Source organism: Anopheles gambiae, chromosome 3, assembly GCF_943734735.2.
Source record: "Anopheles gambiae chromosome 3, idAnoGambNW_F1_1, whole genome shotgun sequence".
NCBI classification, from domain to species: domain Eukaryota; kingdom Metazoa; phylum Arthropoda; class Insecta; order Diptera; family Culicidae; genus Anopheles; species Anopheles gambiae.
The window spans coordinates 71,690,424-71,703,607 of NC_064602.1; the positions used below are offsets into that span (position 1 = coordinate 71,690,424).

The following is a 13,184-nucleotide window of genomic DNA, read 5'->3' on the forward strand; positions in this document are numbered from 1 at the left end:
GTACCGGCGTCCAAGGTGCCCAAGGTGTCTGATTTGATTGCCTGCAGCTCTTGGCGGCTGCCCGGTCAAACCAGTCCAACCACTTCCAAACCTAGCCGATCGTAGATACAGTTGCTTCGAGCTGGCTGTCTGTTGGGCCGCATCACGGAAAGTGAAGTCCAAACTCTCCCCGCCAAGAATCGAAACCGAAAGGGAATGTGTTCGTTGGGTTCGTGCATTCCCGGGACCGTTTCCCTGAGATACTCTATTCTACTGGGTGTGATGGGGAGAATAGGGAGTGGGGAAGTTTGATTGGGAGCTGCAGAACGCTTCCCATACAACAGGGTTCATGGTCAGCGTCAGCGCACAAAAACACGTGGAAACGTCGTGAGCGTACCACGGCAGAACGAAAGTGAAACACCCTCCTCCCCCCATCATCACGTGGCAAGGAAGCGGTGGAAAAGAAAAAACACAAAAAGAAACCGTTAGGTCATGGCAGACCTTTACCAAGGCCCCCCTCGAGGGTGCTTTTGGATGTTGCTGGTCCCTCGATCGATTGATCTCGAGAGCCGTTAGGTTTACACGATGCTGTAATTTTCTCGGTTCGTCTTCTTCGCCAAGACAATGCAATCGAGGCGACAGCACGGAAGAGTATCTCTAACAGGTGATTTTAAATGAAAGTAGCTGTGTTTCGTCTTTTCTGTGATGAATGTCATTCCACCCACACCCGCGAGCGTGGAAGTACACGTGCGATGATCACGATCGAAGCGGATGCGACAATCGTTGACGTTGGATCATAACGGAAATGCATCACACGCAGCGTGTAATATCGAGACTATCGCGCGTTTACGTTACAATCAGCTGGAAATGGTGCGGGAAGCTATAATAAGCAGTTGAAGTGGTTTTATGAATGTTGCGTAAGAAGTTAAGGCAAATTGCCTAGATTAGTCAAGAGACTGCTAACGATTACAGTATCCATAACGAACCTTACATTCCTCAATGTTTAACAGACAGGCTTCCAACAGGTTTTAGTAAACGGCACGAGAGCTAACAGAGCTCCGGAACTCAGTGAAAGAGTCTTTAAATGGTTGAGGTTGGAGTGTCATTTGCAGGCACATACAGGTTACAGATACGTTAAGAAACGTATTTAATGTTGAAATCATTAAAAAAGGTGAAACAGTCCAAGCAGCATCTTCCGTTTGTAACACCAAGCAGGTGTTAACCACCTAACACATTCCGTTGGATAAGCTCAAGATGCATAAGAGTCTGAGTAGATGAGTACCAGCACAAGTATACTGATTAGCGAGCAGTACAGCGGCTTGATGCGCACACATTGGATGATTCGAGCGGTCATATTCACTACCAGTCTATGCAGAACACTGTATCTACTTAACAATGTCCTCAAGCTGTTCTTAGAAAGAGATTTTAGCAGCTAGTACGACAAATAGCTCCTTGACACTGTACGGTCTTACGAAGAATTGAGCTCAGATTTGTCCGTAGAAATGAAAATCAGTATCAGGAAGTACCGCAGGCACAACATTGGTTTAGAGTAGGGGTATCCAAACTGCGGCCCTCGAGAGACATTGAAAACGATTGAATATTTTGTATATTCTGTTAGTAAAAAAGAAAATTTTAATAGTCGTATTAGTTAAAGGCTACGGCAAAATGCAAAATCACCGTTATATACGGTCCACGAACTCAAAAGTTCGAAGATCCCAGGAGTAGAACATGATAACCCTGCAAAATCCTGATGTCTGGGGGAAGAATCCCAGATAGATCTGTATAACTAGGGACCTAACAGCGTATGATTTTATCCTAACACCTATATGATTTTATCAATTTTACCAAGAACGGTGACAAACGGATTCGGTCCAGTTCGACAAGAACTCGCCTGTGAGATACGCTCTCTCCTAGGAAATATACAGTTACTACGAGCCTACATAACTACTATACGCTAGACAACAACATTCGTGGCACGATCCTCTACCGGTCTCTCCAATTTCTTGGCTTCGCGGATGACATCGGCATCATCGCCAGGACAACAGCGAAGGTCGACTCAAACGCGAAGCAGCAAGAATTTGATTGAGAATCAATGCGACGAAGACAAAGTACCTGCTTGCCGGAGACTCAGACCATCTGGGAAGCAGTGTATGAATGATCTTGAGTTAGTAAAGATGTATTGATATTTCGGGACGGTCGTTACTTCGGAGATCGACATCAGCAGCGAAATCCGGAGACGCATTGTGCAGGGAAATCGTGTATACTTTGGGCTTTATCGGATGCAAACGCTCTGGGCATGATTGAGCGACGCATCCTTCGGATCATCTTTGTCGGTGTGTTCGAGCATGGAGCGTGGAGGAGAAGGGTGAACCGCGCGCTTGCTGAGCTGTACGGCGAACCGAGCATCCTGACGGTGACGATGGCTGGGGCATGTCATGAGGATGCCGGAGTCATGCCCCACCAAGAAGGTGTTCGACAGCGATCCCCAGTTCGGTATAAGGTGAGAGAGTGATCAATCCCTAAGAGTGATATGAGCCTGAGTACTCTGCAAGAAGCTAAAATATTATAAAGGTTCGGTATCCAGGCATCGGTGAAACTCCGAAATAATATTTTAGAAAAGACAGTAAGCTGTACGTATATGCTCAAAAGTCTTACTGCCACAATAGTTGGAAGCTTCCTTTTTTGCTACCCTTTTGCTTTTGTACTCACCATGATTGACAGTGACTGGCACAGGAAAGCGCACCCAGTCTTGGCCATAACACCCAAAGTAACTTTTTTCTTTTGTACACATAATGTTTATTGGAGTATTACGCCCCGACATTCGGAGACATTTTGCTAAACGACTGTACATTTATAAATACATAAAAAACACATACTAACAGTAGCATAAGATATCGTACCGAAACAGATCTTCAATATTCGAGTGTGCACTGTACAGTTGGGAAGTAGTAACGATTGACTAAACTTAACTGTGTAAAACAAGAAGGAAGTTATTACCGGTCGCTTTCAGCTGGAACGAAACTCTGGCCATCACTGTAACCTCAACAAAACCTTTGTGCAAAGAAACAGACAACACCATTTAACTAGCAGCAGGCTTCACATCATCGTAATAACCATTGATATTGATAACGTGCAGGAACTCGGATATTTCCTTCTGGTAGCCATGGTCGTACATCTTGTTCCCGAGGAAGATCGTGTACTTGATCAGCTTCTCAAAGTCGATCTCGTCTTCCAGCATCGACCGGTAGCGTGGATGCACGTAGTACTGCTGCGATTCCTCCTGCAGCCGCCACTCCTTCGAACGCAGATGCCTGTAGAACCGCAACACCACGCGAAAGATCTGCTCGATGTTGTTGTAAAACTCGATGCTTCTCCTGTTCAGCAGGCACAGGAAGATCACCCGCTTCAGGTACGTACGATGCTTGCGGAACAGGTCTTCCATCGTTTCCGTCGCGTCCTGCAGATCCTCCCGGAACGTTTCCCAGGACGCGTGCAGCGCACTGCTCGTGATGTAGTTCTTGAGCGCGTTCACCAGATGGGACAGCTTGTGGCGGATCAGCTGCACCCGGGCGTACTGGGGCGAATGGAGCAACGGTTTCCCCAGCCGCCTGCTCGCTTCCTTTAGCAGCTGGAAGGAATCCTCCAGCACGTAGCTAACGCGGCGCACCTTCACCAGGTATTTGAACACGTTCGTGTACTGTTCGATCGTTTCGTTCGAGAAGATTAGATTGAGGGGCCACTCGACCCGGTAGCTAAGGTTCAGCATGCTGAACACGTTCGGCGAGTAGAGGTCAAACTTTTCCGGCACCTGGCACACGATGAAGGACAGCCGGTCGGCATTACGGTCCGTGCCGGCATTGCTCGAGTACAGCGCCCCATCCAGGATGGAGTGAAGCGTTTGGTAGTTCAGCAGCTCCTCCGGCGTGCGTACGGTTTCGAGCCGCTGGAACAGATTGTCACAGATGTGGGTGGAAAACTCACCGTCCATCAGGAGGAAGTAGTTGCGGAGGCTTTCGAAATGCCCGAGCACGTCCAGATCGTACAGATACATCTTCAGTATCTCATTGTTCACGATCTCCATGTGCGCTTTCAGAGGAATGACGAGCGAGTACTGCAGGAAGCGTGTGATCGTAAGGACGTCCACACTGTTGAGCTCCTTTTCCAGTGCTTTTGAAGCGCCTACGTGTGCCGAAGTGTCACTATCCGACGTCGGGATCGCTAGTCGACAAAAGTTTTCACTTTGCTGCTTCATTGCAGCGACAAATTCGCGATAAATCTCGTCATCCTCCTCCTCCGTCAGCTCCACAGCAACACCGGAAGCGACCACCGGCACTAAGCTATTGCAACCGCTCGGCCCTTCCCTTCGTTCTAGTGCTTGGGCGCGCGTAAAATCAAACCCTCCATCGAGAGCGTCCCCTACCTCGCCAGTCGCTTTCATCGCACTGGCCGGGGTTTCCAGCTCTAGCGCGGCCGTATCGGGAATGCCAAATCGCCGCTCGATGCCAAACCGTTCCGCTGCATCGGCCGCCGCCAGGACGTCCAGCTTTAGGCCGGCTCCTTTTCCTGCTACCGGATTCGCATTAACGTCCTGCTCGCCAGTGATGGTTGGCGTTGTGCCCGAGGCGGTCATCGCCACCGATGGACTGGCCGACTCGTCCACCGTATCACTGTCCACGGACATCGGTGAGGCGGGAAAGTTTTCCACCCCGGTCGCAATGTCGAACTCCGATTCCAGTATTCGGCGCCGGTTCCGCGCCCGGTCCGAGTCCAGGTTCAAGTACATCGTGCGCTTCTGGTTCGGATCCCGTCCGCCCGTTCCATCCCAAACCGCCTCGTCCGTAAGCAGATTGTACTCTTGGCTCATAATCTTCCTGCGATTCTTCTGCAGCTCGCTCAGCTCCCGCCCCGGCACCGGCTGACCACCCGGTGCCGCTTCCTCCTCCCTGCTGGTGTAATCGCTTATAAGAATGCGCTCTCGATTCTTCCGCCGCTCGGCAAGCCGATTACAGTTCTCATCCATCGTGCCGGGCTCGTCCGGCGGGGCGATTTCAAACTCTTGCGACAGGATTTTAAGCTTGTTGCGCTGTGCCTCCGTCAGCTTGCGCAGTCCCGCACTCGCAGTGGCCACGACCAGCTGCTCCACGTTGGCGTTGGCGTGATCCTCGTTCAGAAAGTCGCCCACCGTCGATCCCAACACCTTCGCCCGATTCCGTTCCCCTTCGCTGACCGTTGGAACGTTCGAATTGAGGCGGTCACTGTCGAGCACGGCCGCCGGCGACTCCACCGTTGGCACGATCGGTCCCTCCACGAGCGTACAGTCCAGATCTTCCGCACCGGACGAGGAAAGATCGCCCTTCCCAGCGGAACCGTAGCTGCTCGTACTGTCCGCCCCGTACGGCGACGAGTCCACACTGCACGCAGGTGACTTTTGTGCATCCTCGTAGATGGAAACGCTCGTCACGTTGCTCGCACGGCTCTCGCGACAACTCTCAAACGGAGCTTCCTCACTCACCGTCCCGTCCGTCCCGTCCACCGTCACCGTTACCACCGGCACAATGCTCAGCTCGCCGGCCGCGGCCTGCAGCACCTCCAGCTTCTCATCCATCAGCGTGTTCAGGGCCGTGTACTTCTTCACCCGACCGGTAAGCTCCAAATTTTCCCCCAGCAGCTGCCGATTTTCCTGCTCGATGCGGACCTGCTCGAGCGCCAGCTCCTCCTGCAGCTCCGCCCGCTTCGCCAGCAGCTTGCTCTCCCGGATCTCGTTCAGGTGGTCGAGCAGGTCGGCCATCTGCTTCTGCTTGCGGCGCTTCTGCTCCTGCGCTTCCGTTTCCTGCTCCACCCGCCACGCGTCCATGTAGGTGCGGAAGTTTTCCTCCACCAGGCGGTAGAACTCTACCTGCTCGCTCTGCTTCGTTTCGTACAGCTCGCGCACGGACACGGCGGGGCCACAGAGCTGGCGCGCCTTGGCGACGTAGCGCAACCATTGCGTGCGCATCGTCTGGATTTCCGCGAACGAAAGGCACACGGTCAGCTCGGGATGGCGCAGGGTGAAGAGAGGGTGCTTTAGAAAAAGAAACAAATAATTATAAATACAGAACTGAAGCTATCGTTTACATTTTACCCTCTTACCAACGGTCGAAACGCTCGCAGCAGCATCACGTACTTTCCGCACAGCAAAATGTCCTCGTCGTAGCCCTTCAGAAATCCGGGCACACTCTTCCGCCGGATAAAGTACGCCTTATCGAAGAAATGCTTCGTGTTCGATCGATAGTGATCCACGAAAAACACAAACAGCTCCCCGGAAGGATCGTGCAGCTGGCCCTGAAACAGCCACCGCTGGAAGATCGCAAAATACTCCAAACAGCACCGCCGCAGCGTCGACAGCAGGAACACGCTCACGCTGGGCTGCGTCACCTGTATCAGCTCCCGGTACAGATGATCGAGCAGCATCGAACCGGTCGGAAACTCGCGATCGCTCTCATTGCCCGGATGCAGGCTGCACAGTTTTGCCATCGACAGCAGCTGCTCGTTGGCCGGGGAAAGCATTTGCAGCAGCTGCAGTATCGATTCTCCGGCGTAACTGTTTACGAGCACGCGGTAGCAGCAGAGGAAGTTTTCCACACTCTCACAAAACGCCCTAAACACGAACCCTTCCATGATGAGCTCGAGTGTGTACGGGTTTTTGCGGGTCATCATGAGCAGCCGTCGGAAGCAGGTGCCGATTTCGAGCGCTTGATCCACAAACGATTGTATCGATTCGATGCGCACGTCCTCGATCGTAATGTTGGGAAGTGCGCGGAAGCGATTGCGCTCGTCGAAATGGAACAGACTGGAGCTTACACCGGCTAAAAAAGGGAACCAAAAACATTAATAATAAACTCTTCCTAATTGCAAATGATTCAAAAGGTGACTTACTGATAAGAAATTTAATGTCGCGTATGAAATTGGCCCGCGAAACGACTTTCTTCTCCGAAAGTGCATGCCCCATTGCACTCTCCTGCACCGCGGTGAACCGAAACAGTGCTCCAGCACATTCGGACACGAACGGTTTCTCCTCTGGCACATACTGCTGTCCGAGATTTTCCCAATTCATACCAAATATGAGCGATTCTTCCACCGGTTTCGCTGGCTTTCCCGCAGCAACTATCTCAAAGTTCGTGACAAGCTCGTACGGCGGTTCACCGTTGGTCGCTTGCCGAACAGCTCGCAGCAGATTGTACCGAAACGGACCCTGGTAATGGTTCAAGCTTGCCATTTTGTCACTAAAATAGGAACAATCGGCCGCCAGCGGATCGTTCCGCGCCGATTCGTTTGCAAGTATGTGGGCAATGTTGGCGGTGAAGACACCATTTGTGGCGCGGAAGAGATACGGATTCGCTTTCCGGTCGTAGCAAGCGGCCACCAGCCGGCCATCGATGTGGAAGTCCTCGGGTCGGAAGATCGGGTAGGGTCCGTACCGTGCGGCAGGCATTTTGCTGTGCCCAAAGAACGGGTTCTAAAAGAAAAGTGATTAAAAACTGTTGCGTTTTGCCAAACAAATGCAGTCACCCGACTCACCTCCGCCAGCACGTCACCGCGGTCGGTGGTGGAATTTTTCAGCGACAGCAAAAACTCCAACAAGGAACAGTCGGATTCGGCCAGCGGCCATTCGCCGCCGGTGTCGCGTCGGATTTGATCCAGCAGCCGCTCGAACCGTTCGCACCGCACCATCTGATATTTGTACCGGGCCGTCATCTGCATCTCGAACTGATGGCATTCCAGCATTGCGAGCGGATCGGCTGGCGCGGGTGCAACGGGGCATTCCGATACGCTCGCCCCAGCTCTCGCTGGCGTCGGTCTATGGTCCGGTTTGCCCAGCAGTATTCCAAATGCTCGCGATTTACACTTTTTCACCGTTTTGCCGTCCGCCCGCGCACCGCACTCTTGCCCAATCGCCTCGACCAGCTCGTCAACGAGCCGGTACACACTGTCGGAATGCATTTTTGCATTCAGCTTGCAGGGGAAAAAATCAATAATCGAGATCCGTCGTGTGGGCGCTGCTGGCGTTGCTGCTTTGTTGTTGTTTGGTAGCGGGACCTTGGCTTTTCTTTTTCTCTCCCTCTTTTGCATTTGCTTTGCGAGCTGTTGTCAACAGTGTGGCCAGATTATTTTGGCGGTTTTCGGAAGGCGCATCAAAAAGTTATCGGTAGTTTTCGGTAGGTTAAAGCTCGAAACTTAACTTGAGTTAAAAGAAGTGAAAGCGAAAGAAGTGTTAAGCGGGATGGGAGGGGGAGGGTGCTTATGCACAAAATGAAAGTTCCATATCACGAGAATGTGCATCCTTTATCTAGGATATGGATTAGATTTGGTTCAGCGGTTACACAAATGAAGTCTTTCTGAAACGTCGATCTGAAAATTGTACTAGGAATTCTAAGCCAAAGAAGGACTAAGATGCACAGTACAATTTGCATCAAGTTCGGTATAAATTGCATTTTTGCTAACAAATTGAAACCGCTTAAAAGCTAGAAATATTAGAATTTTCTGCACGAATCATATCAAATAAATGATAAAGTGTATAAAAGTAATAATTTAAATTAAAAAAACTGTGAGTAATAAATAGTATTTTAGTCAAAAAGTGTGAAATTCGACTTACGCGGATATTCGAGTTACGCGGATTCGTCAGGAACGCAGAAACCGCGTAACTCGGGAACAGACTGTAGCATTTTTCAAGTGCCAGGCAAACAAACGTGCATCAGCGCGATAAGTAACAAATGAGGATAGCGATCCTTGAAACAGCATCCCAAGCGCCACAGATTAAGCTTGAACGACTGAAAAATCAAATATCTGTGATTTTCGGTAGGATAAATCGAAAATCAGTAGTTTTAGCACCGACAAACCGACGTGACACTTCGAACAAAATGAGCTTCAAAAGTTGTCTCCATATTTCAAATGAAAATACGTTAAACACTAGCGCCATCTCTAGAATGATTCGCTTACTACACTGACACAGAGAAGAAACTGCTAAATCTCCTTTTTATTTTTCTTCGCAAATTCCAATGCGCATTGTTTTTTGTACTTCTCACATCTTTTGCATTGATTTGGAAACTTATAAAATGATTTTCCTGGGTGTTTTGTCCAATAATTCTCACAAAATCGTGCCTCACACTTCCTTCGCAATTTGTATTTAGAAAAGTTGTTTACATCGAAGCAGCAGTGAACAGAGCTTACTTTGACAGAAGTGATCGCCTCACTGGTAAATGTCAGTACTTTCGTGTGGGACAAGGAAAATGTAATTAGAAGGTTGATTTTTATCGCTTTTGCTGGGCGACATTGTGGGGGACATCTGTCACTCTCTGCATACAAATTTCATTACCCCGCACCAGCCCTCCCCGATTTTTATACCGGAGCCCCCGGAAGAGAAATGTCAAGTCGAGAAATGGCATTTTGCTCTGAAAAACTTCACCTTGTCATTTATAACACCTTGGTGTGGGACACTTTTGTAACGCCAGTGTCACGTCGGTTTGTCTGTGGTTTTAGGGCGGTCATCTGTGAATCGGTAGGCATATAAAAAATCGATAGGAATACAGATAAATCGATATTTCTGGTCACTCTGTTTTTGCATTTGCTGCTGTCAAACGTATGTCAAATCGGGATGTTTATAGCGTCGGGTTGAGAGGGTCCGGTGTTCGAAATTCGAACAAGGGAGGTTTCGTTTCGAAAGTGTGAATTTAAAATTCAAATTTTAGACCGTTACGCATTACGTGCGACCACGTGTTGATTGGAGCTGAGGAAAATCGAATTAAAATGCCTAATTTTTATTTTATTTCATCCTTTTAAAAGCAATTAGATTCTGCTAAAATTGTTAGAAAGATCTTCATAGTAAAATACAGGTTAAATAAATAATTCTTAATGTCATTAAATTATGATTTCTGTTTTAACAAATTTGGTTTAGTAATATTACACATATGAAATGGAATTTATCTGGAGTATAATAAAGTTTCAACCATTTGAATGACTTATTGAGTACCCAAAGAAGAATAGTCAAACCTACATGGTTGAGCCATGGTTGAAACGAGGCTTGAACACATGACGGACCTGTTGTTACACAATATATTCAAAAAAATAAAAAAAATGTTTACTACTGCTTATCCATTAATGAATAACTGCTCTTTTATTTGTTTAATACAAATTTTGAATAATTTCCCCACTTTGGATCAAACACCTAAGCATTATGTAAGCTTTAGCGCAAAAATCCACCATTGCATGGACGAAACAAATTTAATCATTTAAAAACACAACCAATTAATTTCCATTGTAAGCTACAGCAGCGGAGTAAGTGCAGCGGTTTTAATTTAATTTGCTACCTTATATTAATTAAATGACAAAATTAAATTTGTCCTTCACACAAATCAACACCTCCACCCCACCCGGGCGACGTACACAAACAGGTGCAAACAACCTTCCCGTTGGTTGGTTGGTTGGTTGGCTGGTGCAACGTAGCCAAAGCGGTTCGAGCGACCGACCGACCGACCGGTGGCCGAGTGCCGATAGGCTAGGATAATTTTATTAACATCCACCGTTTGGCAACGTATGGCTTCGATTGCGCAAAATTGCTTCGGCATTGCAGCAGTAACGCGAGCCGAAGGCCGCCACCGCCTGTTCGCTGCGTCGCATGGGTGTCTTCTGCAGAAAAAGGAACGCATACATACACACAAATACACACAATAATGCGATCACATCGCGCTGACGCCAAGCCCACCGACAACTTAAGAACTTTAAGGAGTGCATGGATGGGGAGTGGAGGTCCATAAATTGTCCAGCCAGAGCGCCCCTTGGACCTGCTAGGACCTGGCTTTCTGAGCAGTGTGTGTTTTGCGGAAGTGTCCGGATTGTCCACCCCCCCTCCCCCCTCCCCTCTAGAGGTCAGCTTGCGATTGCGTCGGCTGCCGAATCTGCGGAGGCAGCAGCGAAGCGCAGCATTAAATGCCGCAGCGCGAACGCCCCGGACGCACCCAATATTACGCGGCAAGCGCGCGGCCACGTTGCAGTGTGTGCGGCAAAAGTGGCCAAGCGTAGTTGCGGAGGGTGGAGGGCAACACTGCAACACGATTGGGAGTGGAGGGAGAGTGGCACAGAATTACTTTGTTGGAATTCACCCGCTCGCACCCGCACCCTGGGAGGGAGAAGGCTCGATTCTCGAAGGATCTTAGCGCTCTTGGTCTAGCTCCAACTCGCTCTCTCTCTCTCTCATTTTTAAATTTATTATCCTGGTGCTCTTCCCTGACGTTGTACACACTTTCTCCCATTTAGACATTTTTTTTGCTTACCTCCCTCTCATTCTCTCTCTCTCTCTCTCTCTCGCGCCCGCAATGACGTGCTTTCTTTGCTGATTGGAAGCACCATTTAGCTAACAATCAACAAGTTCTCCTCGGAGAGTTTAATCCCTAGCTCTCCCCGGGTCTACACCCTCCACCCCTCCCCTCCCCCCGCCCCAGTCGGCCAATGCGTCGGAGCAGTCCCTGGAGTTGTCGGGCAGTCCCCGAAATGCGCATGACGTCGACAGCAATAGCGTAGCCGGGTTGGGCGTTATTCCTTTTTTTTTTTGCTTTGCTCTGCTTTGCGTTCTTACGCCACACTACGCCAAACGCTTCCGCTAGCGCACCAGAATGCGCACAAACCCGATGGCGCCCAAACGTCCTAATGCCCTGGTCCAACAGAAAGCGAGAGAAAGGGAGGGGGAGGGCACCGGGCACACACACACTAAGAGGCAAAACCTAGTTACCAGGGAGGATGTTTATTTTGCTTTTGCGTCTTTTTGCTGCAGCCTGTAACCCTCAGCTGTGCTAAAAATAGGAGAAGAACTACGCAGAGGAAAAAAAACTGAAATTCAGAAGAGCCTCTTGATCGCATGTCCGCACGAAGAGAGGTCCTTACTGACGACTCTGTACTGCAGGCCGAAAAGGGATTGAAGATTGGAGAGCACCCGGGAAGGTGGTAGGCATCATCCTCGCTTCGGGTGGCAACAGCAAACGCAAATGCTCCGTGTTTTTTGTTCTCGTTTCCACACGAGCATTTTAGCCAGCCCAAATAACTCCAGCATTACAGCTGCATTGAAGGTGGCTGGGAAGCTGGATGCAAACATCCTGCTTTGCTGCTGCAGCAGCATTTGCCAACTCCCAAGACGGGTCTGGGGAGGTTCTTCCCCAGACTGCACTGACAACGGACGAGTTGGAGCCAGCGGCGGGTCAAGCCTCTCCGAGGCCCTAGGCGTTATGGTAGACGGGGCCCCTTCACCAAATCCATCGACGGGGGGGGGGGGGGGTTTGGTGTACGAATCATACACTGCAAATTTTATAAGTTTGCTGCAGTTACATTTTTTACTGAAAGCTATTGAGTAATACATGGTTTTCTCGTTTCACTGAATATCAGTAAAACAAATTACTGAAAATGCAGCTATTTATTCTGTCAAAACGACATTTCTGAGCTTCAAAAGAAAACATAATGCGATGCCCACTTGCTCGTGATGAACAAACATTTGATTTGGTAACCGCTTACACCCCGATAAATTTTAGGTGCGTATTCGGCTTGCGGGATTAACGTTTTGGTTGAGAAAAATCTTCACACCACTTTGCTGTTCTTGCTGAAATTTCATGATAACCGTGAGTGCGTACCAAATCAACAAACTTGCTTCGACAAAATACAGTTCACATCTGTATAAATCTTTATGAAACAGAGATGAACAAGAGCAGCATGGACTGCCACCCGCGCATCAATAAAAACCCCAATTTCAATACTTTTTTTCGCCAATTTTTAATCGATATCAATGACTAAACAATCAGTAATATCAGAAAGGCTTTGTAGTATGTTCAAATTTTGGGTACTGTGGATACTGTTTCGAAGCGGACTTTCGACACTTGATCGTCTAGGCGATCATAAAAACCTTTAGGACGTTGGAGTTTAGAGGGATTACCTTGGGTAGGAGGACATAACTAAACTCCTTAAATGAGAAGTCGATAGATGATGGATGGGCTTAGTCCTATCCTGACAATCCGAACAAATCTGACCTGCCATGATCGGAGTTGGTTTTATCTGTACTCAAAAGAAGTTAAAGGTCGGAAAGTTATCGTTTTCGCTAAGCTAGTTACATTTGTCTTTTATTGACAAGAACGATGGTTCTAAACGATATTTTCTTTCCTACTTTACAGTTTCTAGCTCGTGTTTCATAA

At 48.8% G+C, this 13,184-nt stretch overlaps 1 protein-coding gene across 2 annotated transcripts; it reads right to left on the minus strand.

Annotated features, from left to right (window-relative positions):
• Positions 1-2,751: 2,751 nt before the first annotated feature.
• Positions 2,752-8,269, minus strand: LOC1271009 (uncharacterized). 2 transcript variants are annotated; one of them, XM_061657335.1, is made up of 5 exons: positions 7,537-8,215; positions 6,895-7,474; positions 6,109-6,824; positions 3,080-6,040; positions 3,001-3,030 (listed from the first exon to the last, which is right to left on the minus strand). In XM_061657335.1, exons 1-5 carry the CDS (start codon positions 8,086-8,088, stop codon positions 3,010-3,012), a joined length of 4,830 nt encoding a protein of 1,609 aa, XP_061513319.1. In that variant the 5' UTR covers positions 8,089-8,215; the 3' UTR covers positions 3,001-3,009. The 2 variants fall into 2 exon arrangements, with proteins under 2 accessions (XP_061513320.1, XP_061513319.1); XM_061657336.1 differs by having other exon boundaries at positions 2,752-6,040; positions 7,537-8,269.
• Between the last annotated feature and the right edge of the window lie 4,915 nt (positions 8,270-13,184).

Coding starts and splice junctions, on each gene's coding strand:
- LOC1271009 (XM_061657336.1), bottom strand. CDS start 8,088: ATGCAAAAGAGGGAGAGAAAAAGAAAAGCCAAGGTCCCGCTACCAAAC. Junction 7,475..7,536: donor GCGGTGACGTGCTGGCGGAG/GTGAGTCGGGTG, acceptor CTTTTCTTTTAG/AACCCGTTCTTTGGGCACAG. Junction 6,041..6,108: donor TGCGAGCGTTTCGACCGTTG/GTAAGAGGGTAA, acceptor CTTTTTCTAAAG/CACCCTCTCTTCACCCTGCG.